Source organism: Caretta caretta, chromosome 6 (genome assembly GCF_965140235.1).
Source record: "Caretta caretta isolate rCarCar2 chromosome 6, rCarCar1.hap1, whole genome shotgun sequence".
Taxonomy (NCBI): domain Eukaryota; kingdom Metazoa; phylum Chordata; order Testudines; family Cheloniidae; genus Caretta; species Caretta caretta.
The window spans coordinates 128,766,158-128,789,266 of record NC_134211.1 but is presented as its reverse complement, the minus strand read 5'-3'; the positions used below and the strand labels follow the sequence as shown (position 1 = coordinate 128,789,266).

The 23,109-nt window shown below is 44.1% G+C and overlaps 1 protein-coding gene across 5 annotated transcripts in view; it reads right to left on the bottom strand.

Moving 5' to 3' along the window:
* MDGA2 (MAM domain containing glycosylphosphatidylinositol anchor 2) overlaps positions 1 to 23,109 on the bottom strand; it is a 691,558-nt gene that overhangs the window by 48,626 nt on the left and 619,823 nt on the right. For all 5 annotated transcript variants that reach the window (XR_012669127.1, XR_012669125.1, XR_012669126.1 and 2 more), the window contains one exon: positions 1,726 to 1,903. Coding sequence is in view for 1 of the 5 variants with exons in the window: in XM_048853669.2 (XP_048709626.1) it covers positions 1,726 to 1,903 (178 nt within the window). In the remaining 4 variants the exon portion in view is untranslated. The remainder of the gene's footprint in view (positions 1 to 1,725; positions 1,904 to 23,109) is intronic.

Sequence of the window (23,109 nt, the reverse complement as noted above, 5' to 3'; positions counted from 1 at the left end):
GAAATGCTTTGACATTTTCTGAAAGGACTGGAGGACTTGTGGCACCTTAGAGACTAACCAATTTATCCCATGAGGTGAGCTGTAGCTCATGAAAGCTTATGCTCAAATAAATTTGTTTGTCTCTAAGGTGCCACAAGTACTCCTTTTCTTTTTGCGGACACAGACTAACCCGGCTGCTCCTCTGAAATCTGAAGGGAATGTTTACATTTTGTTTTGAAACAACTTTTTGCAATGAACTTCATTGTTTTTCTATAAAAAAAAAGTTTTAAAAAGTTGAAAATGGAACAAAGTATCTAGATTTTACCTAAACGAAATGTTTCAATCTACTCAGAATGTTTTCTTCTGAATTGTGTTTCATGAGAAATTTCAATTTGTGGGGGCGGGAGCTTTGTTCCACTTTGGAATGGGGAAAAAAATGGAGATTGTGGAATTTCCAGGGAAATCGAAAATGCTATAGCGGCCCAGCTCTACGCAGAGCAGCACCCTTCCTGCAGGCACAAGGCTCTGCCTGTGACGATCTAATTGCTGTATCGAGGCCTTAGACATAATTCTACCTATTTGTTCAATTTCATAGTGTCATAGAAATGTAGGACTGGATAGGACCTTGAGAAGTCATTGTCCAGCCCCCTGTGCTGAGGCAGGACTAAGGAAACCTAGGCCATCCCTGTCAGATATTTGTCCAATCTGTTCTTAAAATCTTCTAATGATGGGGATTCCACAACCTCCTTTGGAAGCCTGTTCCAGAGCTTAATTATCCTTATAGTTGGAAAGCTTTTCCTAATATCCAACCTAAATCTCCCTGGATGCAGATTTAGCTCATCAGTACTTGTCCTACCCTCCGTGGACATGGAGAACAACTGATCACGATCCTCTTTATCGCAATCTTCAAAATATTTAACGACTTATCAGCTTCTCCCCAGTCTTCTTCTCTCAAGACTAAACATGGCCAGCTTTTTGTTTGTTTGTTCGTTTAAGCTTTTCCTCATAGGTCAGGTTTTCCAAACCTTTTATAATTTTTGTTGCTCTCCTTTGGATTCTCTCTAATTTGATCACATCTTTCCCAAAGTGTGGCACCTAGGATTGGTTACAATACTTCAGCTGAGACCTCACCAGTGCCAAACAGAGCAGGACAATTACCTCCTGTCTTACCTACAATACTCCTGTTAATACACCCCAGGATGATATTACTTTTTCACAACTGCATCACATTGACGACTCATATTCAATTTGTGATCCATGATAACCCCAGATCCTTTTTAAGCAGTACTACTGCCTAGTTCACCATTTTGTATTTGTTCGTTTGATTTTTTTTCTTCCTATGTGTAGTACTTTGCATGTGTCTTTATTGATCTTCACCTTGTTTATTTCAGACCAATTCACCAATTTGTCAAGGTTGTTCTGAATTCTAATCCTGTCCTTCTAAATGCTAGCAACCCCTCCCTGGTTAGTGACATCTGCAAATTTTAAAAGTGTCTTCTGCATTCCACTATCCAAGGTATTAATGAAAATATTGAACAGTACTGGACCCAGAACGGACCCCTGCAAGACCTAACTAGATATAATCCATCAGTTTGGCATCGGACCATTGATAATTACTCTTTGAGCATGATTATGCAGCTTACAGTGACAGGAACTAAATTTTGCTCTTAACTGCACATTACCAGTTACATTAAACTGTGTGACCCATATTCCAGTATGTCTCCTGTTACCATAACGTCTCCTTACCACTATATTTGATGACACGAATGGTTGAATCTCCCTCCCCAAATCTGGTGATGGGAGTTAGGCGGACTTCATAGGCCTCTGGCTTGATCAGCTCAGTCAGGTTGTATGTAATTAACTCTCCTTTCTGAATGTTTCCGTTTACCGTGATCTCCTGTTCCCACCAACGCTGTTGTCCAGCCTGAAATCAGAAGAATCATGGAAAGATTGGAGCTTTTGGCACAAACTGCCACCCTTTCATTCTGGAAATGGAGCACAGTGGTCTGCAGAAGCTTCATTTGCTTGATTAGCTCTAGATAAGAACACAAAATCTTTCCTATGCCACCTAACACATAAAAGCCCCATTTTTTATAACTAATGGATCTTTTAATTGAGGTTGCAGAGATAATGGACCTTTGCAATCTGCAGGCAAATAAGTTACTTCCATTCTCTCCACCTACCTTTCCTATGCATCAAACTCCTCATTACATTCTGTGTTGTACCACATCTGCTCCTATCAAATATCACATAACTACAGGTCTTTCAGAGTACCATGAAAGCAACCACGCATTTTCAGTTTTTCCATCTTAAAAATTTTCTAACATATCAGGGAAAGAGGCCTAATGCAAGGCACTAAGGACCAGAGTTTTAAAAGAAATTAGTTGCCTAAAACTGCAGATAGGCGTGTAGATGCTTTTGAAAATCCCGCTAGCACCTCTTTGCATCGTTAGGCACCTAGATACTTTGAAATTCCGGCCTTAAGTTCTAGATTTAACTGAGAGAAGCAGGTTAAAGAATGTTTAAAATGTGCCCTCTTTTAAAAATCTCCTGTTCAACTGATGCACTCAAAGGTCCCAAATTTGTGGGTACTTATAGTCCTTGACGTCCATTCACAGTGTGGCTGTATCCTGAAAAGAGACTACATATGAAGACACCTTTGTGCCTGGTAGACATTCTCCCAATGTGTATTTCGAATCACACCAGCTAACTGCAGTGACAAAAGTAAGTTCCTTTGCCTAGAACTGCTTGGAAATTTTCTATGAAACTCAGTTTTGTTGGAAAGTGCCAATTTGATAGAGTGAAATGTTCTGCCAAATCTATTACAGACGTGACAAATCACAGGCAAGTTTTCCTGCCTTGCTCTCAGCTTCAGGGCATGGAGTGGAACAGAACTGGGTGCTCTGCCTTCTCACTTCCCCCTAATCTCCAGGGGATGGGCAATGCCTCTCTGACTCCTGGAGCTGGAGGGGTGGCATGGAGTTAGAGCACCTGAAGACAGCTGGAAAGCTGAAAATTTCAGTTTCTGGTCTCCTGAAATGGAGTTTCCCTGAAACCCCTTTCTGTGAACATTTTGCCTTTTTAATGCTTTGTCCCTGCTTCAGGATGAAACTTTTATTAAAAAACATGAACATTTTTGAGGAAAGGGATTCCCGCTTTTAGGCCAGCTCTCCTTACTCCTTTTCTGCCTGCAGAGCTCTCAGCCATGGCAGAGTGAGCGGAGTTCCATTCCTCCTCGTCAAGAGCATTGCTCCTTCAGGCCCAGTCAGGTGCCCCTCTGCATCCCCATTCATGGCAATGATGTTGCCCATGTGTCACCTGGGGTAGAACTGAAGATAATGAGAAGGTTCAGGAGTAACAGAGCACAGTATGGCTCCCAGGGCTTTACCACTTTGTCGATGAGTAAGAAAGGAATTACCCAGCTTGACTCTCATAGTGAGTTTGCAGAGTTGGCAGCTAGAAGAAAATGTCTTTTAGTTGTACAACGAGCACATCTGACATGGAAAAAATTGAGAGACAATTATATGACCCTACAATGTCACACTTCACAGTAGAATTACACCATAAGTCAACAGGAGTTGAGGACACTCAGCACTGCATGGGAACAGACTCCACAATTATTAACAGCCCCAGTCACCTCAGAAAGGTGGATGAACTGAAAAGAACAATGAAACGTCAATATGAAGCAAATAAGGAGGAGCTGTATATATTTACACTTCATAGAGTGTACAGGAGTTACAACATCTAAATCAATAAACTTTGTCATTTTCAACGCACTTGTCCAAGAGACGAAAAATCTAAATAGAGAGAAAGTTTAATAAATACTGAATGCCACATTAGTTCCTTCATGCTTTAAGTGGTTTATTAATGACCAGAAACACTCAAAGTGTACTCATGTTGGGTAGCAAAGTTATTGGATATTTCAATATTACCTGAAGAGACACTGGCTTATTACAGGCATTCTCTCCAGGCTATCAAGAACAAATCATTAAATATTTACTATCCATCCCAAAGGAACTCTGCAGGTACTATGCTGTTATAATGAGATGTTCTACTCAACTGATTCTGCTTGGCAGGTGCACTGATGTCATTAATTATTACAAACTTGTGATTATAGAACTTCATGTTTATTAAAAACAACACCCCCCCCTCTTTTTCCAGATTTTTAATTCAAAGCTGTTAGAAAAGGGTATACTGAAATAGTTGGGGAAATAAGCTGCTAAAGCATCACATTTGATTCCAGCAAATGATGTGAAAAGCAAAATTAAAACATTGACTGGAAGGTTTATATCTGCATCTACGGAAAAGAAAACAAGACTGGTCTATTATTAAACATACAACACAAGCCCACCTCAGATAAAAATAAGGTTGACGAACCAACAGAAAGTAAGAAAATTCGAAAGGAAGGATGGGAAGCCATTAGCTTTTTCTGCCTCCATTGAAGACTGTGGGGGCAGAGCATTAGATTCCGAGGGAACTGAGTTAGGCCAATGCTGAGCACTTTGGAAAAATCTCATGCTAAGGTTCTGACCCTGCTCATGTTTAGGCTTCAGTGGGACTGCTCCCGAGTTAAGGTATGCACGTGTGAAATGTTGGGGGGGGGGAATAAAAACAATGGTGGTCAATTAAGAAAAAGATGGAAGGATAGAGAGACTGAAAGGTTTAAAACAAAGTATACATAAGAGGAGCAGTATTTTCTATTAACGGTTGAAGTTCTGCTGTTTATTACAAATGCTGTGTGTACAGTATATGGCACTCTACTTGTTAAAATACGTCCTCTTACGACAATGCTCTCCACTGAAAAGGTAGGTTTGCAATGGGAGCTCCTGCGGGAGAAAGATTATTGATGTCGTAGCAGTGTCCAGAAGCCCATTAACACACGATCTGTTCATTCGTGGGGGTCTGTCAGTAGAAACCAGCAGCTAAGGCAGAGTACAGCAGCAAAAGCAGCAATTTCATAGTAGCTTATGACAAATGACTACCACAAGAAAGGCTGGTTTTAAACTGCAGCCGTGAAGAGACGTAGTCTAATTAGTCCTTTCCTGTGCCTGGATCAGACAGGGAAAAAGGGTATTTCACTCTCAGAATTGATTATATATTCCAGTAAGGGCAAACTGAAATTAACGTTATACGGAAACATCTTTCTCTGCATGTCTTGTTGCTCCTGTGTAACTTACTTAAACAAAATGCGGCAATGCAGCTCTTTGTTTTTAATTAGTCTGAGGGTATGTCGTCACTACGAGATCAGGTCGAATTTATAGAAGTCAGTTTTTTAGAAATCGTTTTTATATATTCGAGTGTGTGTGTCCCCACACAAAATGCTCTAAGTGCATTAAGTGCATTAACTTGGCAGAGTGCTTCCACAGTACCGAGGCTAGCGTCAACTTCCGGAGCGTTGCACTGTGGGTAGCTATCCCACAGTTCCCGCAGTCTCCGCCGCCCATTGGAATTCTGGATTGAGATCCCAATGCCTGATGGGGCTAAAACATTGTCACGGGTGGTTCTGGGTACATGTCGTGAGGCCCTCCCTCTGTGAAAGCAACGGCAGACAATTGTTTCGCGCCTTTTTTCCTGAGTTACCAGTGCAGGCGCCATACCACGGCAAGCATGGAGCCCGCTCAGCTCACTGTCACCGTACATCTCCTGGGTGCTGGCAGACATGGTACTGCATTGCTACACAGCAGCAGCAACCCATTGCCTTGTGGCAGCAGACAGTGCAATAGGCCTGAAAACCATCCTCATCGTGTCTGAGGTGCTCCTAGCCGCCTCGGTAATGTCGGTCAGGAGCGCCTGGGCAGACTGGGTACAGGGACTAAATTAGGAGTGACTCGACCAGGTCATTCTCTTTAGTCCTGCAGGCAGTCCTATTGTACCATCTTATGGTGAGCAGGCAGGAGATGAGGATGGCTAGCAGTCCTACTGCACCGTCTGCTGCCATAGATGCCAAAGATGTAAAAGATAGACGGAGTGGATCAAAACAAGAAATAGACCAGATTTGTTTTGTATTCATTTGCTCCCCCCCACCCCCTGAAATCAATGGCTGACAATCGTTTTGGTGAGGTCTGTCAGGGGCACCTTGAAAACTTTAATGGAGATTCAGTCCCGCCTGAAATACCAGAGGGAGGGAGAGCTTAGTGGGTTGAGCATTGGCCTGCTAAACCCAGGGGTTTGAGTTCAATCCTTGAGGGGGCCATTCTGTGTTGTTTTTGTTTCTCCTTGATGTAAAGCCTCCCCCTTTGTTGATTTTAATTCGCTGTAAGCCAACCCTGTAAGCCATGTCGTCAGTCGCCCCTCCCTCTGTCAGAGCAACGGCAGACAATCGTTCCACACCTTTTTTCAGTGCAGACCGCCATACCACGGCAAGCATGGAGCCCGCTCAGATCACTTTGGCAATTAGGAGCACATTAAACACCACGCACATTATCCAGCAGTATATGCAGCACCAGAATCTGGCAAAGCGATACCGGGCGAGTAGACGACATCAGCGCGGTGACGTGAGTGATGAGGACATGGACACAGACTTCTCTCAAAGCACGGGCCCTGCCAATGCGGACATCATGGTGCTAATGGGGCAGGTTCATGCGGTGGAACGCCGATTCTGGGCCCGGGAAACAAGCACAGTGTGGTGGGACCACATAGTGTTGCAGGTCTGGGATAATTCCCAGTGGTTGCGAAACTTTCGCATGCGTAAGGGCACTTTCATGGAACTTTGTGACTTTCTTTCCCCTGCCCTGACGTGCATGAATACCAAGATGAGAGGAGCCCTCACAGTTGAGAAGCGAGTGGCAATAGCCCTGTGGAACCTTGCAATGCCAGACAGCTACCGGTCAGTCGGGAATCAATTTGGCGTGGGCAAATCTACTGTGGGGGCTGCTGTGATGCAAGTAGCCAACGTAATCAAAGATCTGCTGATATCAAGGGTAGTGACCCTGGGAAATGTGCAGGTCATAGTGGATGGCTTTGCTGCAATGGGATTCCCTAACTGTGGGGCCATAGACGGAACCCATATCCTTATCTTGGCACCGGAGCACCAAGCCGGCGAATACATAAACCACAAAAGGGGTACTTTTCAACAGTGCTGCAAGCACTGGTGGATCACAAGGGACGTTTCACCAACATCATCGTGGGATGGCCAGGAAAGGTACATGACGCTCGCATCTTCAGGAACTCTGGTCTGTTTCAAAAGCTGCAGGAAGGGACTTTATTCCCAGACCAGAAAATAACCGTTGGGGATCTTGAAATGCCTATATGTATCCTTGGGGATCCAGCCTACCCCTTAATGCCATGGCTCATGAAGCCGTACACAGGCAGCCTGGACAGTAGTCAGGAGCTGTTCAACTACAGGCTGAGCAAGTGCAGAATGGTGGTAGAATGTGCATTTGGACATTTAAAGGTGCGCTGGCGCAGTTTACTGACTCGCTTAGACCTCAGCGAAACCAATATTCCCACTGTTATTACTGCTTGCTGTGTGCTCCACAATATCTGTGAGAGTAAGGGGGAGACATTTATGGCAGGGTGGGAGGTTGAGGCAAATCACCTGGCCGCTGGTTATGCGCAGCCAGACAGCAGGGCGGTTAGAAGAGCAAAGGAGGGCGCGGTACGCATCAGAGAAGCTTTGAAAACCAGTTTCATGACTGGCCAGGCTATGGTGTGAAAGTTCTGTTTGTTTCTCCTTGATGAAACCCCCCGCCCCTTGGTTCACTCTACTTCCCTGTAAGCTAACCACCCTCCCCTCCTCCCTTCGATCACCGCTTGCAGAGGCAATAAAGTCATTGTTGCTTCACATTCATGCATTCTTTATTAATTCATCGCACAAATAGGGGGATAACTGCCAAGGTAGCCCGGGAGGGGCGGTGGAGGAGAGAAGCACCAGAAGGGGTGGCGGAGAAAGGAAGGACACAGCCACACAACACTTTAAAAGTTTAAAACTTTAAAACTTATTGAATGCCAGCCTTCTGTTGCTTGGGCAATCCTCTTGGGTGGAGTGGCTGGGTGGCCGGAGGCCCACCCACTGCATTCTTGGGTGTCTGGATGAGGAGGCTATGGAACTTGGGGAGGAGAACGGTTGGTTACACAGGGGCTGTAGCGGCGGTCTGTGCTCCAGCTGCCTTTCCTGCAGCTCAACCAGATGTAAGCAGAGTCAGGATGAGCTCCACCCTGACCTCTGGTGGTGAGGTGTGGCAAGTTGTGGAAAAAAACTTCAGGGGCCGATCTCATTTGCATAGGCACACCCACCCCGCCTAGAATGAGGCCATAGCTGCCCAAATGGTCACTTTGGCTGCTGTGGGATCCCCAGTGTCTCTGTTATTGGGGCAGGAAGAATAAATTATTACCCTGATTATGGGAATCAAGGACAGTAGAACTGTACTTGGCCTTTTGTTATGATGGAGGGACTCGCCATCAACTAAGTAGCACTCGCTAGGCAAGGGACATGGGTTCCAAAATGCTGTGAATTGAGAGAGGCTGGGGACAGGTATTAATACTTGGTGGCATGGGCTCCTTGGTGAGGGCCTTACATGCAAATTGTGCTTCCTCCTCTCTGCACTGTGGAATATCAGAGCTAATTTTGATTCAATTAGGAGTCAAGTTACAGGCTGCTGAGCTGAATTCACTTTGGGCAAATGCTGCACCAGCACTGAGGCTCCCCTACTACAAGCTGAAATCAGAAAAGAGCTAAACTTCCTAAGAGCTGAAATCACTGAGTGTTCTGTTAAGTAGTGGGGGAGCCTGAAGATATATGGTGGAGCAGTTTGCGGGACGATGAGCAGAGCAGCTGGTGGAGCAGGACGGTTTGTTGGATGCCTGGAGCAGCTCATGGGGGCGGTTGGCAGAGCGGAGCCCCATGGAGAGGTGGGGCCATCAGCTTTGGACCACGTAAGGTACCCCTTACTCCCCCCCCCCCCCATTTCCACCCAGGTTGGGAGGTAAAACTCTGCAGATAAACTTTTGAACTCTGGGGCTGCCCTGACCAGGGACAGAGACTTTTGGGTTGTGGGACTTTGGGTGATTTTGGGTTGCTGGACTCAAGAACTAAAGGGAAAGGGCACGCCCCAATTTGCTTGGGGTGGGTTTTTTGCTCATGGGTTGTGTTATGAATCCTGTTGGTGGTGTTTCCCCAACATAATGCCACATTGTTTCTCTCTGTTATTAAAAGGCTTTTTGCTACACTCAGACTATGGGCTTGCGAGAGGGGAAGTATTGCCTCTTGGAGGCGCCCAGCAGGGGTGGTATATATTTGTTCCAGGTCACTGGGTTGGGGCTCGAGCCGGTTTTGCATTGTGTTATTGGAATGGAACCCGTAGATGCTGAATCCGGCCCTTGTTGCTGCCAACCCTGGCAGGCAGAAGGGTTACACATATGCTGGAGCATATTAGTTTGATCCTCCAGCAGCCTCAGCATTGAATCCTGCCTCCTCTCATCATGATGCCGTCACCTTTCAGCTTCAGCCCTCTCTTCAACCCGCCACTTATTCTCCTCAGCCTGCTACCTCTCCTCCCGGTCATTTTGTGCTTTCCTGCACTCTGACATTGTCTGCCTCCACGCATTCGTCTGTGCTCTGTCAGTGTGGGAGGACAGCATGAGCTCGGAGAACATTTCATTGCGAGTGCTTTTTTTTCACCTTCTAATCTTCATTAGCCTCTGGGAAGGAGAAGATCCTGTGATCCTTGAAACACATGCAGCTGGTGGAGAAAAAAAAAGGGGACAGTGGTATTTAAAAAGACACATTTTATAGGACAATGGGTACACTCTTTCATGGTAAACCTTGCTGTTAACATTACATACATAGCACATGTGCTTTCATTCCAAGGTCGCATTTTGCCTCCCCCCACGTGGCTAGTCCCTCACCCCTCCTCACTCCCCGTAGCTAAAAGTGGGGAACATTTCTGTTCAGCCACAGGCAAACAGCCCAGCAGGAACGGGCACCTCTGAATGTCCCCTTAAGAAAAGCACCCTATTTCAACCAGGTGATCATGAATGATATCACTCTCCTGAGGATAACACAGAGAGATAAAGAACGGATGTTGTTTGAACGCCAGCAAACATATACTGCAATGCTTTGTTCTGCAATGATTCCCGAGTACGTGCTACTGGCCTGGAGTGGTAAAGTGTCCTACCATGGTGGACAGAATAAGGCTGCCCTCCCTAGAAACCTTTTGCAAAGGCTTTGGGAGTACATCCAGGAGAGCCGTGAATGCCAGGGCAAATTAATCATTAAACATGCTTGCTTTTAAGCCATGTATACTATTTTAAAAGGTACACTCACCAGAGGTCCCTTCTCCGCTTGGCGGGTCCAGGAGGCAGCCTTGGGTGGGTTCGGATGGTACTGGCTCCAGGTCCAGAGTGAGAAACAGTTCCTGGCTGTCGGAAAACTGGTTTCTCCACTTGCTTGCTGTGAGCTATCTTCCTCGTCCCCAAAACCTGCTTCCGTGTTGCCTCCATCTCCATTGAAGGAGTCAAATAACATGCCTGGGGTAGTGGTGACTGAACCCCCTAAAATGGACATGGAGCTCATCATAGAAGCGGCATGTTTGGGGCTCTGACCCGGAATGGCCGTTTGCCTCTCTGGTTTTCTGGTATGCTTGCCTCAGCTCCTTAAGTTTCACGCAGCACTGCTTCAGGTCCCTGTTATGGCCTCAGTCCTTCATGCCCTGGGAGATTTTGACAAATGTTTTGGCATTTCAAAAACTGGAACGGAGCTCTGATAGCACGGATTCCTCTCCCCATACAGCGATCAGATCCCGTACCTCCCGTTCGGTCCGTGCTGGAGCTCTTTTGCGATTCTGGGACTCCATCATAATCACCTCTGCTGATGAGCTCTGCACTCACCTGCAGCTTGCAACACTGGCCAAACTGGAAATTGAAATTCAGAAGTTCGCGGGCCTTTTCCTGTCTATCTGGCCAGTGCATCTGAGTTGAGAGTGCTGTCCAGAGCGGTCACAATGGAGTACTCTGGGATAGCTCCCGGAGGCCAATACCACCTAATTGCATCCACAGTACTCCAAATTTGACCCGGCAAGGCCGATTTCAGCGCTAATCCCCTTGTCGGGGGTGGAGTAAGGAAATCGATTTTAAGAGCCCTTTAAGTTGAAAAAAAAGGCTTCGTCGTGTGGACGGGTGCAGGGTTAAATTAATTTAACACTGCTAAATTCGACCTCAACTCCTAGTGTAGACCTGGGCTTAGTAGGCTGCTGCTGCATGAACACCACCACACAGAACTTTGCAGAAAAGACCAAGTTGTCTTGAATTGCAGGGAATTGATCTGAATCAGTCTCTACCTGCTGGGAAGGGACCGAACACATGCACGGTCATAAAACTGTCGACTTTATGACTGTCAGAGTCGTAGAAAAGGAGGAAAATGAATGGGATTTAGGGCTAGAAAGGAAATTACAGATGGGACAAGTGCAAACTGTAGTTCATCAAATTGGACAGTTCTACAAATTTGTCATTGTTTCTGTTTATACTGTCGATTCAAAGCTTACCATAAAAACATTTGAGTGCACACAGAATAGCCATTCTTCCTGTTGTAAGGTATTTCAAATATCACTCTGATACAGGAGAAAATTACACGTCTGCTCTCCTTGATGTCTTACGTCTAGGCTAGCTAAGGCTACAAAGGCATGCAAATCTTTGACTAGAGGGAGGCATGGGGAACAATTGTTTAATTGTTTAATTCAATTTTAATGTAAGTTCAATTTAATTCAATATAGCAGAGCAAGGTATAGCATGATCCAATGGCTGGAAGTTGAAGATAGACAAATTCAGACTGCAAAAATAAGGTAAATTTTTGACAATGAGGGTGGTTAACCATTGGGATAATTTACCAAGGGTCTTGGTGGTTTCTCCATCATTGACAATTTTTAAATCAAGATTGGATGTTTTTCTAAAAGATCTGCTGTTGGAATTATTTGGAGGAAGTTCTCTCGCCTGTGTTATACAGGTGGTCAGACTAGATCATCACAGTGATCCCTTCTGGCCTTGAAATCTATTAATCTAATTTTAAGCTTGTCAACGGTCCCACTGACAAGTGCTGAATGAGGGCTACTTGCTCAGCAGCTTATAGGTTCAAGCCCTATACAGAAAGTGGTATTAACCTTCCACATTCATGAGCATGGAAATAACCAAGCTTCAAAGACCTAATATTAATAAAATGTCAACTAAGTACCAATGGGCCTACGTGTTTGTGCAAGGTCTAGTATCCTGGGTCTTGGGTCATGAATGGGATTCCTAGGCCACCACAATAAGTAAATAATAATTGTTAATAATTAAAACCATATGACAAAATATGTGACATTGTCTCGTATCTTTAAAAAGACCATATGAGAGACGTCTGCTAGATGTCCGCTCTCCTGGTGTTAATTATTACATCACTGATAAGAGCTAATGAAATGAACTATGAAAGCCAAGGCACTCGTTGCATAACAGACACTCAGTCTCTTATTTCTCTCCACAGTTTGGATACCCACGAACATAAATATAGCACGAATATCAGACATATTCAAATTTTGCCGAATGTGTTATTTTGCTATCACACAGCTTACAAAGGAAACATTTGCATACATCAGCATTTATGCCACTCGGAGAATTGTTCCTTCTATCATTAGTATTGTTCATGTTTTTATGCCACGTTTCTATTCACAGCTCAAACAAACCCTTAATTCAAATGTAGTGACTGATCCAGGCTAAATGTGACTAGGGCAATACAGTGGATAAACTGCACATCACTTGTATGCCATGGTGAGTGGGAGAGGCAAGAAAGCAGCACATACCCCTGTAAGAACTCAACACCAATTACATTTGCAGCTAAATTCCGACCTACATGAAATGCTCATAACATAGGTGATTTAGTAGTGTGGGAAAATAAAGTGGAAACAAACACAAAGGACATGGGGACATTCAATATTCCCTGAATAATGCATAATACACTGTGTACCTTCACAATCTGTCAGGAAACTTTACATAATAATGAATAAACCTTGTCTCAAGTAGATGGTGCTGTCCTTGAAGGCTAAGCAACAAGAGTGCTGCAGAGAAGATGTTAAGGGTAATTATAACAAGATTTAGGGCTACATTTTCAAAGCAGGGCATGGGGAATTCAACCCTATGACTCTTAGTCATCAAAATGGGAATCTCATGGACAGATGCATTGAGAGCTCTTACAGAGTTTAGCTCAGCATTACTGATGTTGGTACCCTGCATTCAAATCAGAACTAGCGTTCTAACTTCTAACCAAGTTTTAAGCAAACCTTTCAGAGACCAAATAAAACGGTTAGACTGTACGTTCTTTGACATGGGGGCAGTCTTTCTGTTATATGTGTATACAATGTCTATCACAATGGGGTCCCAATCCTTCAGTAGTATACATAGTAATAAAAACTACTGCTGGCATATTTCAATTCTTCACATTCTTTCAGCCTCAAGTTTTGCAGATTCTTTATTTTGATCACCTTATATAGATCACCAGTTCTATCATACTGCACATTTATTCCTGAGACTATCACTGACTGCAATCCTTGTCAGTCACTCACTTTGTTCCACCAAGGCTGTCTTAGGCCTACTAGCCATTTCACTTGCCTTCAGCCAGGTAGAATCATACCACTGTAGGGCTGGAAGGGACCTCAAGAAGTCCTCTAGTCCATCCCCCTGTGCTGAGGCAGTACCAAGTAAACAGAGACCATCCCTGACAGATTTTTTTCTAGCCTGTTCTTAAAAATTTCCATTGCAAGGATTCGGCAGTCTCCCTTGATAACTTATTTCAGTGCTTAACTATCCTTATAGTGAGAACTTGTCTCTAACGTCTTACCTACTTTGCTTTTGATTAAGCTGATTACTTCTTGTCCTTTCTTTAGTAGGCATAGAGAATAATTGATCACCACCCTCTTTACAACAGCCATTAAGATTTTTGAAGACAATGATCAGGTCCCCCTTCAGTGAATAAGGCAAGGGCTCCTACTAACCAAGATTCATTACAGGTCCTATATATGACAGAACTGGCAGTCATGTATGTTAAGATGGATACCGAGTACCCCATAAATCGGAATGCAGATCATGATCCAATGACTATATTTTTTTGACTTTAACTTGCACTTGACGAGGCAGTAGAGTTAATATGATTCAGAAAGAGGAGAACACAGAACTCGCTTGCCTGCACATACTCATCTATTTACAAATTGAGATGTAAGATCTAGATTCATTTTATTTGGCCTGGACAGTGCTTTTATAAAACAGAGCAAAGGTAATATATTGGAAGAGAAGCAGCTCTGTAGACCTATTTACAGGTATGAGAAGTGTAAAAGGCGATTGTCACAATTCAGGGCAACTGCACCTGTATTTTCACCTCCATGGTACAGCAAGGGCACCCCCTCTCGGCTGCCATCTCCTCAGCTGTCTCCTGAGTGGAGATATGCATCTCTCTCTCTTTCTCTCTCCCTCCCTGACTGGGCTATTCCCAGGCTCCACTGATCCCCGTCGGCACTGTGAAGTCCCCAGCAAAATAAAACTGTCTAAGCAGGCCTGCTTTACTTTTTTTTGTACATTGGTAGCCTTACCGGGCTCACAAAAATGGTGTTTAGTCACAATTTTGAATATTTGTAATATCATCACTATGTTGCTAGATGCATGAACCAATGATTGCTGGGTTTCCAGCATATATGGGTTTTGCTATTAGTTTTCTGTTTCTTACAGCCATTTATTGAAGCTAATAACTTTCTAGAGTTGGGAGAATTTTAATACACTTAATTTTGGTGGTGGGGAGCAGGGGGAATACTTTGAATAATTCTTGTCTTGATAAGCTAGTAATTTGGGGTAAAATTTTTAAATAGCCTAAGCCACTTAGGAACCTAATTTCAATGGGAATTCTGGAAATTAAGCAGTGGCATAAACACATTATCCACTAAGTCCAGAAATATCTTCTTCAGAGATATGTAATAAGTAATAATTATTCAGCTGCCTGTAAAATTCTGTCAGTGTCAAGAGTGGAAATAGGTCTGTTAATTAACAATACAAGCCTTGATGTGGACAGCTGGTTAGCCATGCTAGACAATGCTAGATATCCACACTGCCACATTCATTCAAGGAAGGCAAACATCTGAAATCCAGAATGAAAACCAATAACATATTTTAATGGCAAATATGAAAAACAAATGTATTGTAAAGAGTGTCATATACTGCGTCTACTATGCTTTGACAATTAGTTCAGCTACAGTAGTAAACATAACTGATTCCCGGCACTTGGATCCCTTTGCATGCATGAAGCTCTGCTTATGGGACATATCAGCTAGTAATTACATCAACCAGCCATTTGTTTTAATGCAAGAATATATCATAGAAAAGATAAAAATCCCTCTGAACTCTGAGGGGAATATAGGGGGATGGATCAGCATTGATCTTCTAGAATAAAATTGTCAGAAGTGCCTAAGTGCCATTTTCAAAAGGCCCATAGGAGTCCAAGTGGCTTCTGAAAAAGGTGTTAATGCTCCTCAATCAGTTAGGCACTTCTGAAAATTTTATCCTAGGCTTGGGGCTTGACTTTCAATTGCATTTGGGCCCATAGCGGACTTAAATGGTTCTGAAAGCTCTGTCCATAGTTACATACTCATCAGCCAGGTAGGTTAACTCATTTTCAAAGCACAGAGCAGACACAGTATATAGCCCCTGGGTCATATATTTACGTTAGTGTCAATTAAGTTTCATATAGGTGCAAGAGTCTATCCACGCCGAGCTCATGGCAGGATCTGGTGAAAGGGGGAGGGGGAGGAGGAGCGATTAATCTAATGTTTCTGAAACACAACAGAAGTTGGGTTCCAATTGTTTTTTGGATAAAAGTTTTAGAAGGAGGAGGCTCCTTATTTCATCCAGATCAGTTTGCCCAACCTACATCCAGCTGAAATTCACTAAAGGAGCTCTGTTTATGGCCTAAACTGCAAGAAGAGCAGTTCTAACAGCTTACGAACACAAGCAGAGCTTTGAGAAGAAGTGGAATCACCCTACGGGCATTTATTAATTATGATTATCCTGTATCTAACATTTAATTATCTTTACATAGCATCCCAAAGTATACACCATTCCAAAGCAAGGCAACTTGATACTGACGTCTTTTTGCAGTTATCTTTTAATGTTTAGAAATTTTAGTTCACTGGTGTCAAGAAAAAAGGGTAGAACAGCTTCCTGATGTCAGCGAAAATGTAGTGTAAACACCTGGCATCCCTTTATTATGACGTGCTGAAAATACCTTCTCCCTGTTGTTCAGGACAAGATATTAGCAGTTTGTTCTTTGACTGTTTGCTAAGAAATATACTGGCACTCCGCCCTCTAAAAGGTTTTAACCAATAGTGGGTTTTTTTGACAAATTAATCCCATGGGACATTTAAATATTGATTATATCACATGCACGGTTATGTTTATATAAACTAAATGCTTCCTTCATCCAGCGTTCTTGGCCTATTGATTGCACCCACAAATTGTCTGCATTGACTTAGATAAATCAGGCAAACATATCTTTAGTTAATGAGGGCTAATATAAATGAATGAATTGCATCATTCCCATAAGTAGCTGCGGCAGCATTTAGTGATTTAGTTCAAATCAATACATTAATAAATAATAAATAAATAATAGTAGTAATAAATCATAAAATAATAAATAGATATGTAGCAATCCCATTCCTTTTCCTTAATCAAACAAAAAATGTGAATGAGTTCTTCCTTGCTAAATACTAAGTTATACACATGCTCTAAAGGGAATGGCCTTCCATACCCTATGCATCTAATCTGATTTACAGTTAGCAGGCTGTTACATTTCATTAACAATCTTGCTCAATATTATCTATCATTGTGTCTCCCTTTCAACATGAAGCTCTCCAAGTTAACATGAGGCTATTATACTGCCCTATTACATTTCAAAACATAGGGAAGAAAAACCCAAATGCACAAATACAGAATGGGGGATAGCTGGCTTGGCAGAAGCACTGCTCAAGAGGATCCGGGAGTTGTGGTGAATCAAAACCTCAACACGAGTCAGCAACGCGATGCTGTTGCAAAAGGTGCAAAGGCAATTTTAGGTGGCATTAACAGAGGCATAGCGTGGAAGCCCCGGGAGGTGATGGTACCACTCTACGCAACATTGGTCAGGCCTCAGCTGGAGGACTGTGTCCAGTTTTGGTCACCACTGTATAGAAAGTCTGTAGAGAAACAGGAGAGGATCCAGAGGCGAGCGGCAAAGATCATCAAAGGCCGGGCTTAAATTCTCATAGGTCATTTCCTGGAACCCACCTCACACACCTGTTTTCCAAGGGAGGCACCAGGGCTTCAGCCCAGCAGGAGGCGTGACAGGGCTTGGGGCTTCAGTCCCATAGGGAGCGTGCTGGGGCTTAAGGCTTCACTTGCAGGGCCCCGTGGACCCCTAAAATTGGCTTGTGGCCCCCTAGAGGGCCACAGACCTCCAGTTGAGAACCGCAACACTATCAGGCTGTTAGCCTGGATTTGAGGGATGTGTTCCCCAGAATGTGATCAAGCCAATTGCAACCATATTATGTGCCTTCAGCCATCATGAATTAATAAAATAGAATGCCACACAGTTAAGGGTTAATTGGAAAGCAGGCTTTTAGATTCAAGGTCAAAATCTAGCTGGCAGTTTCTGTGAATCAGAATGGGAGGAGGGGAGAGAAAAGTAAGTAACTGAGACTGAGAAAAGATGAGTGGATGGAAACCTTGCGTCTCGATGCCTCTGACAGTAGAAGTTTATTGAAAGTTAGGAAAAGTGATGATCCAGTAGGATCATTATGACTTGTGTGTCTTGTAGAAGTTAGTTATAAAAAGGACTAGCTACAGAATGTACTTTGGAGCAGTCCTCTGAAGCCAGCTTGAGAGATGTTTTTCCTGACACCTTTTCTCCCCAGCGGGTGAACAACTGGCCACTGCAAACCTGCTGTTAATTACGCAATACCGTTCCAGAATTTCGGAAAATATCTGGGATGTTCTAAACCTATTGCTTCTGTCTGTGGGCGCTTCTATCAGTGTTAGATAGAGCAAGCTTACTTGAATTCATCTTTTATCAGACAGAATCGCTGTGTTCCCATTGATTTATTCCTGACACCACCAAGAGTGAAACAGCTAAGTTGCCCCTGCTATGGGTTCTGAAAACCCTGGGTAACAAGGCTGGAGTCAAGGTCTGAAAATATTTACCAAAGCTCTGCTCTGGCCAGCTTCGGCTCAATTTAAGCCCTGATCAAAGGGATGGAATGCAAAGGCAGAAGGAATTGAGTATGTTTAGTTTGGAAAAGAGGAGATTAAGGGGGGACATAGTAGCAGTCTTAAAATAGTTGAAAGGTTGCCATAAAAATGATGGAGAAAAGTTGTTTTATCTTGGCACAGAGGGCAGGAAAAGAAGCAATGGGTTCAAACTGGTGAAGAGATGCGGTGAGCAGGGTGGCTGGCGGAGAGGCGTGGCAAGCGGCCAGCAGGGCAGCTGGCAGAGAGGGCCAGAGCAGAGCCCTGCAGAGAGTCGTGGCAATCTGCTCTTGGGGCAACGAGCAAGTGCCTGATCAGCGCAGCATGTAAGGTGCCTCCTTACACACACACCCCTTACCCCCTGGGAGGTGAACTCTACGGATGAACCTCTGAACTCTGGGGCTGCACTGGCCAATGACAGCAACTGTGAGTGGGGTGCAGAGAAAGGACGGGCATGTGAAAGGGACTTTTGGGTTACTGGACTTAAAACCCTGAAGGGAAAAGGATACTGCCCAACCTACTTGGGGGTGGGTCTTTTCCTCATGGTTTGTGTTTATGAATCCTAGCTGTGGTGTTTTCCCAAATTAATGCTGTGTTACGTCCCTCCTTTTATTAAAAGTTTTTGCTACATTCAGACTCTGTGCTTGCGAGAGGTGAAATATTGCCTCTTCTTGGCACCCAGGGTGTGGTGTGTAATTGTCCCAGGTCACTGGGTGGGAGCTCAAGCTGGATTTGTGTTGTAATGTTGAAAGGGAACCCCTAGATACTGAACCTGGGCCTTGTTGCTGCTGGCTCCACCTGGCAGAAGGGTGACATTTTTAGATTAAATCTCAGGAAAAACTTCCCATCTGTAAGAACAGTAGGACAATGGAACAAACTTCCTAGGGAAGCCATGGAAGCTCCTTCACAGGAGGTTTTCAAAAAGAAGCTGGATAGCCATCTGTCTCGGGTGGTTTAAACACAACAAATCCCGCATCTTGGCAGGGGGTTAGACTAGGTGACCCTTGTGGTCCCTTCTAACCCTATGGTTCTATACCAAAATAATCCACAGTGATGGATTTCTGTAATGTGGATGAAAAGAACTAAACCAAAGCTGCTCTGAATCTTTTGCCATGGTCCCTAGTTTTTTTGCTGTTGTCTTAGTTTCCACTTTACGTGATGTGATATAGCCATTTATGACATTTCGATTTTATCACATTTTCCAAGCAGTCACTGGAACTGTCACTCAGCTCTGGTTTAGATGTTTAATTTAGTCTTTGGTCCCAGTTCATTTCGCAAGAGTAGTGATTCAGCCTTTGTGCATCAAGAAAATTCAGTCCAAAGGGCCAAATTCAGCTCTGGTGTAAGCAACCTCAATTCCACTGAAGTTGCCATAGTTGTGCCCATTTGTGCAAAGACTAAATCCTGAGCCAATTCTCACGAGTGGATTTTGACATAGGTGTATGACAAACACTGAACATATTTGGCTAGAGGATGATTTTGGGGGTGTAAGGAAGAGAGGCATCTGGGCTGTACAGTGTCCTTCTGCCTATCCAGCCAGTACTGACTAGCCAGTATCTATCCACGCTACAATCCACATGCCTTCTTCTGCTCCTACCCATAGATGCTTTGCAGAAGGGTATCAGTAGCAGACGCACATGGAAATGACAGCTGTCCTGCAGAATTCCCCCACACGACATCGAATAGCTGCTATGCGGAGCTCTGCTTTGCACAGAGGAGATGAATGTGATTAGATGGTGGATCAATCGGAGTAAGGCAGATATCCACCCAATGCGGCATGGTCCCATTGAGCACTGTCACCACCAATAGATAGTACATTATTGTAAATCACTGCGACAACTCTTCTTCCCTTGCATAATGACAGGTTTCAGAGTAGCAGCCGTGTTAGTCTGTATTTGCAAAAAGAAAAGGAGGACTTGTGGCACCTTAGAGACTAACCAATTTATTTGGGCATAAGCTTTCGTGAGCTACAGCTCACTTCATCGAATGCATACTGTGGAAAATACAGAAGATGTTTTTATAAACACGGACAATGAAAAAATGGGGGTTTATCACTACAAAAGGTTTTCTCTCCCCCCACCCCACTCTCGTGCTAGTAATAGCTTATCTAAAGTGATCACTCTCCTTACAATGTGTATGATAATCAATTTGGGCCATTTCCAGCACAAATCCAGGTTTTCTCCCCTCTCCCCCATAAAACGCACTCTCCTGTTGGTAATAGCTTATCTAAAGTGATCACTCTCCTTACAATGTGTATGATAATCAAGGTGGGCCATCTCCTCGAGAGTGATCACTTTAGATAAGCTATTACCAACAGGAGAGTGGGTTTTGGGGGGTGGGGAGAAAACCTGGATTTGTGCTGGAAATGGCCCACCTTGATTATCATACACATTGTAAGGAGAGTGATCACTTTAGATAAGCTATTACCAGCACGAGAGTGGGGTGGGGGGAGAGAAAACCTTTTGTAGTGATAAACACCCATTTCTTCATCGTCTGTGTGTATAAAAACATCTTCTGTATTTTCCACAGTATGCATCCGATGAAGTGAGCTGTAGCTCACGAAAGCTTATGCCCAAATAAATTGGTTAGTCTCTAAGGTGCCACAAGTCCTCCTTTTCTTCTTTCCTTGTTTTTATACACCGCAGAACCCGTAGGGTTTCCATCCCCAGCCCTGCAGTTCTGCAGGCTTCCCTCCATGAGGGAGTTATGCAAGGGTGAGAGTGGGTCAGGATATGTGTTTCTGTCCTTTCATATGAAAAGGAAAAGATTTGTCCCTCACGCTTAGCCAAAACTCCCAGGAAAGAGTTTCAGATTTGGGCCGTCTGTGACTAAAACTGAATAAAAAATTAAGGATCTTAACTCTAATCCTAACTTTACAGAATGCATTAAATACTCATATGACTCTCAGAAATAGAATGTAGCAATCAGTAAAGGTATGGCAATATAGACATAGTGTGCCGGAAACTAAAATTACATCTCTGTCAGTAATGGATAAAATTTACTGCAAAGCATCACTAGGACTGAACACCAGAAAAAAAATATAAATAAGGAGGTTCAATTAATTTTAGACAGGAGATCTCCACACTTATCTGAGGAAAATATTTCAAAAAGTAGTGGATACATTTTCTACAAAGTATGCGTCGTAAGATCATTTGAAAATCATAGAATCATAGAATATCAGGGTTGGAAGGGACCCCAGAAGGTCATCTAGTCCAACCCCCTGCTCGAAGCAGGACCAATTCCCAGTTAAATCATCCCAGCCAGGGCTTTGTCAAGCCTGACCTTAAAAACCTCTAAGGAAGGAGATTCTACCACCTCCCTAGGTAACGCATTCCAGTGTTTCACCACCCTCCTAGTGAAAAAGTTTTTCCTAATATCCAATCTAAACCTCCCCCACTGCAACTTGAGACCATTACTCCTCGTTCTGTCATCTGCTACCATTGAGAACAGTCTAGAGCCATCCTCTTTGGAACCCCCTTTCCGGTAGTTGAAAGCAGCTATCAAATCCCCCCTCATTCTTCTCTTCTGCAGGCTAAACAACCCCAGCTCCCTCAGCCTCTCCTCATAAGTCATGTGTTCCAGACCCCGAATCATTTTTGTTGCCCTTCGCTGGACTCTCTCCAATTTATCCACATCCTTCTTGTAGTGTGGGGCCAAAAACTGGACACAGTACTCCAGATGAGGCCTCACCAATGTCGAATAGAGGGGAACGATCACGTCCCTCGATCTGCTCGCTATGCCCCTACTTATACATCCCAAAATGCCATTGGCCTTCTTGGCAACAAGGGCACACTGCTGACTCATATCCAGCTTCTCATCCACTGTCACCCCTAGGTCCTTTTCCGCAGAACTGCTGCCTAGCCATTCGGCCCCTAGTCTGTAGCGGTGCATTGGATTCTTCCGTCCTAAGTGCAGGACCCTGCACTTATCCTTATTAAACCTCATCAGATTTCTTTTGGCCCAATCCTCCAATTTGTCTAGGTCCTTCTGTATCCTATCCCTCCCCTCCAGCGTATCTACCACTCCTCCCAGTTTAGTATCATCCGCAAATTTGCTGAGAGTGCAATCCACACCATCCTCCAGATCATTTATGAAGATATTGAACAAAACCGGCCCCAAGACCGACCCCTGGGGCACTCCACTTGACACCGGCTGCCAACTAGACATGGAGCCATTGATCACTACCCGTTGAGCCCGACAATCTAGCCAGCTTTCTACCCACCTTATAGTGCATTCATCCAGCCCATACTTCCTTAACTTGCTGACAAGAATACTGTGGGAGACAGTGTCAAAAGCTTTGCTAAAGTCAAGAAACAATACATCCACTGCTTTCCCTTCATCCACAGAACCAGTAATCTCATCATAAAAGGCGATTAGATTAGTCATGCATGACCTTCCCTTGGTGAATCCATGCTGGCTGTTCCTGATCACTTTCCTCTCATGCAAGTGCTTCAGGATTGATTCTTTGAGGACCTGCTCAATGATTTTTCCAGGGACTGAGGTGAGGCTGACTGGCCTGTAGTTCCCAGGATCCTCCTTCTTCCCTTTTTTAAAGATTGGTACTACATTAGCCTTTTTCCAGTCATCCGGGACTTCCCCCATTCGCCACGAGTTTTCAAAGATAATGGCCAATGGCTCTGCAATCACAGCCGCCAATTCCTTCAGCACTCTCGGATGCAACTCGTCCGGCCCCATGGACTTGTGCACGTCCAGCTTTTCTAAATAGTCCCTAACCACCTCTATCTCCACAGAGGGCTGGCCATCTCTTCCCCATTTTGTGATGCCCAGCGCAGCAGTCTGGGAGCTGACCTTGTTAGTGAAGACAGAGGCAAAAAAAGCATTGAGTACATTAGCTTTTTCCACATCCTCTGTCACTTGGTTGCCTCCCTCATTCAGTAAGGGGCCCAC